Consider the following 1,244-nt stretch of genomic DNA (forward strand, 5'->3'; position numbering starts at 1 on the left):
CTTTCAATGCGGCTACACAATGGTGATGTGATCTCCGGAGCTCGCATTCGTGCTACTGGTATACCTCCTCACGTGTCAATACTGTGTGAGATGAAGTGGCTGAAGAATAGTTTGGTGGATGCATTGACAAAGATTGAGGCCACTAGAATTGATACTGTCAGGGACATTATATCTGAACTGGAGACTCGCGCTATTGGTGTGGGCACGGTGACATACGATGGGCTCAATGAAGCAATTAAGTCGTGTCTAAAAGACTGTGGAGTTAGCGATCTTGTAGACAAGCTGAGTACGCCTCAAGAGGAAGCAGCGGCGGCCAGTGATGACATATTTGAACAAAACCCGACACATTTCTGGGGGGGGGGGTTCCGACGAGTGGCGGCAGATTTTGAGATCCCGGATTGCTCTGTTCGTCATATCTGGGTGTGTGGTAATAAGTCTAAGATGATGCCACCGCTATGTCGTGTCGATGGTCGCGATATGCCAAACCGAAAGCAACAAAAACGTCTGAGTGAGCTGCGCTACTTAATGACCAAGATTGAAAACAATGCAACATCAAAGAATCTGCTTCGAGGTGGTCAGTCGATCGAAGAAACCATTAAAGTCTTCTTAGACTGTGCTGAGAGCGTCTCAGTAGACGCAACTACCAAGCACTCACGTAAGCGCCGACGTGGACAGCTAAGCTGGTCGACTATTGGGAAACTGCTACGAAAGAAACACAAAACTAGTTAGATTGTGTCCTGCTGCATGACTCATGCATATCTGTAACGTAGGTTGACGAATACCTGTCGTAATTGAAACCTTGGCAGACAGTCGAATGCTGTATGGCACACTACAGTAGTAGTAAGTACCGTAACGTATGTCTAATTCGATACTGTCCTGACGGATTCCGTCTAAGAATCAATTTTGACGAGGGGCCTTCTATTCGTAAAGGGCTTCTATTTCCTACTCCACTACGCTGATCTCGTCACGCGCAACATCAATGTCGTCGAGATTGAATGGGTCCTCGCTCTCGAGCTCCGTCGCTAGCTGGTTCCCTACCTCATCACGACCCCAAGACTGCTGGAACTTCCACCCGTAGATGTTGGAATTCATATCGTCGATGTGGCAGTTGAAGACATTGAAGGTCAACGGCTGAGAAAGGTTAGCTGCTACGAGACGCTGCGTATCAAAGATAAGCGCAAGAGTGCTGTTGAGAGTATAGTGAAGGAAGAAGCGACGAGACGCAGCTTGAGAAGCTGATACAG

General features: G+C 47.8%; 1 protein-coding gene across 1 annotated transcript; it reads left to right on the top strand.

Annotated features, from left to right (window-relative positions):
• Positions 1-6: 6 nt before the first annotated feature.
• On the top strand, positions 7-729 carry PPTG_11700 (hypothetical protein; the record flags this gene model as incomplete). The annotated part of the gene is made up of 1 exon (XM_008907827.1): positions 7-729. One exon carries the CDS (start codon positions 7-9, stop codon positions 727-729), a length of 723 nt encoding a protein of 240 aa, XP_008906075.1.
• Positions 730-1,244: the final 515 nt, after the last annotated feature.

Source organism: Phytophthora parasitica (genome assembly GCF_000247585.1).
Source record: "Phytophthora parasitica INRA-310 unplaced genomic scaffold supercont2.27, whole genome shotgun sequence".
Taxonomy (NCBI): domain Eukaryota; phylum Oomycota; class Peronosporomycetes; order Peronosporales; family Peronosporaceae; genus Phytophthora; species Phytophthora nicotianae.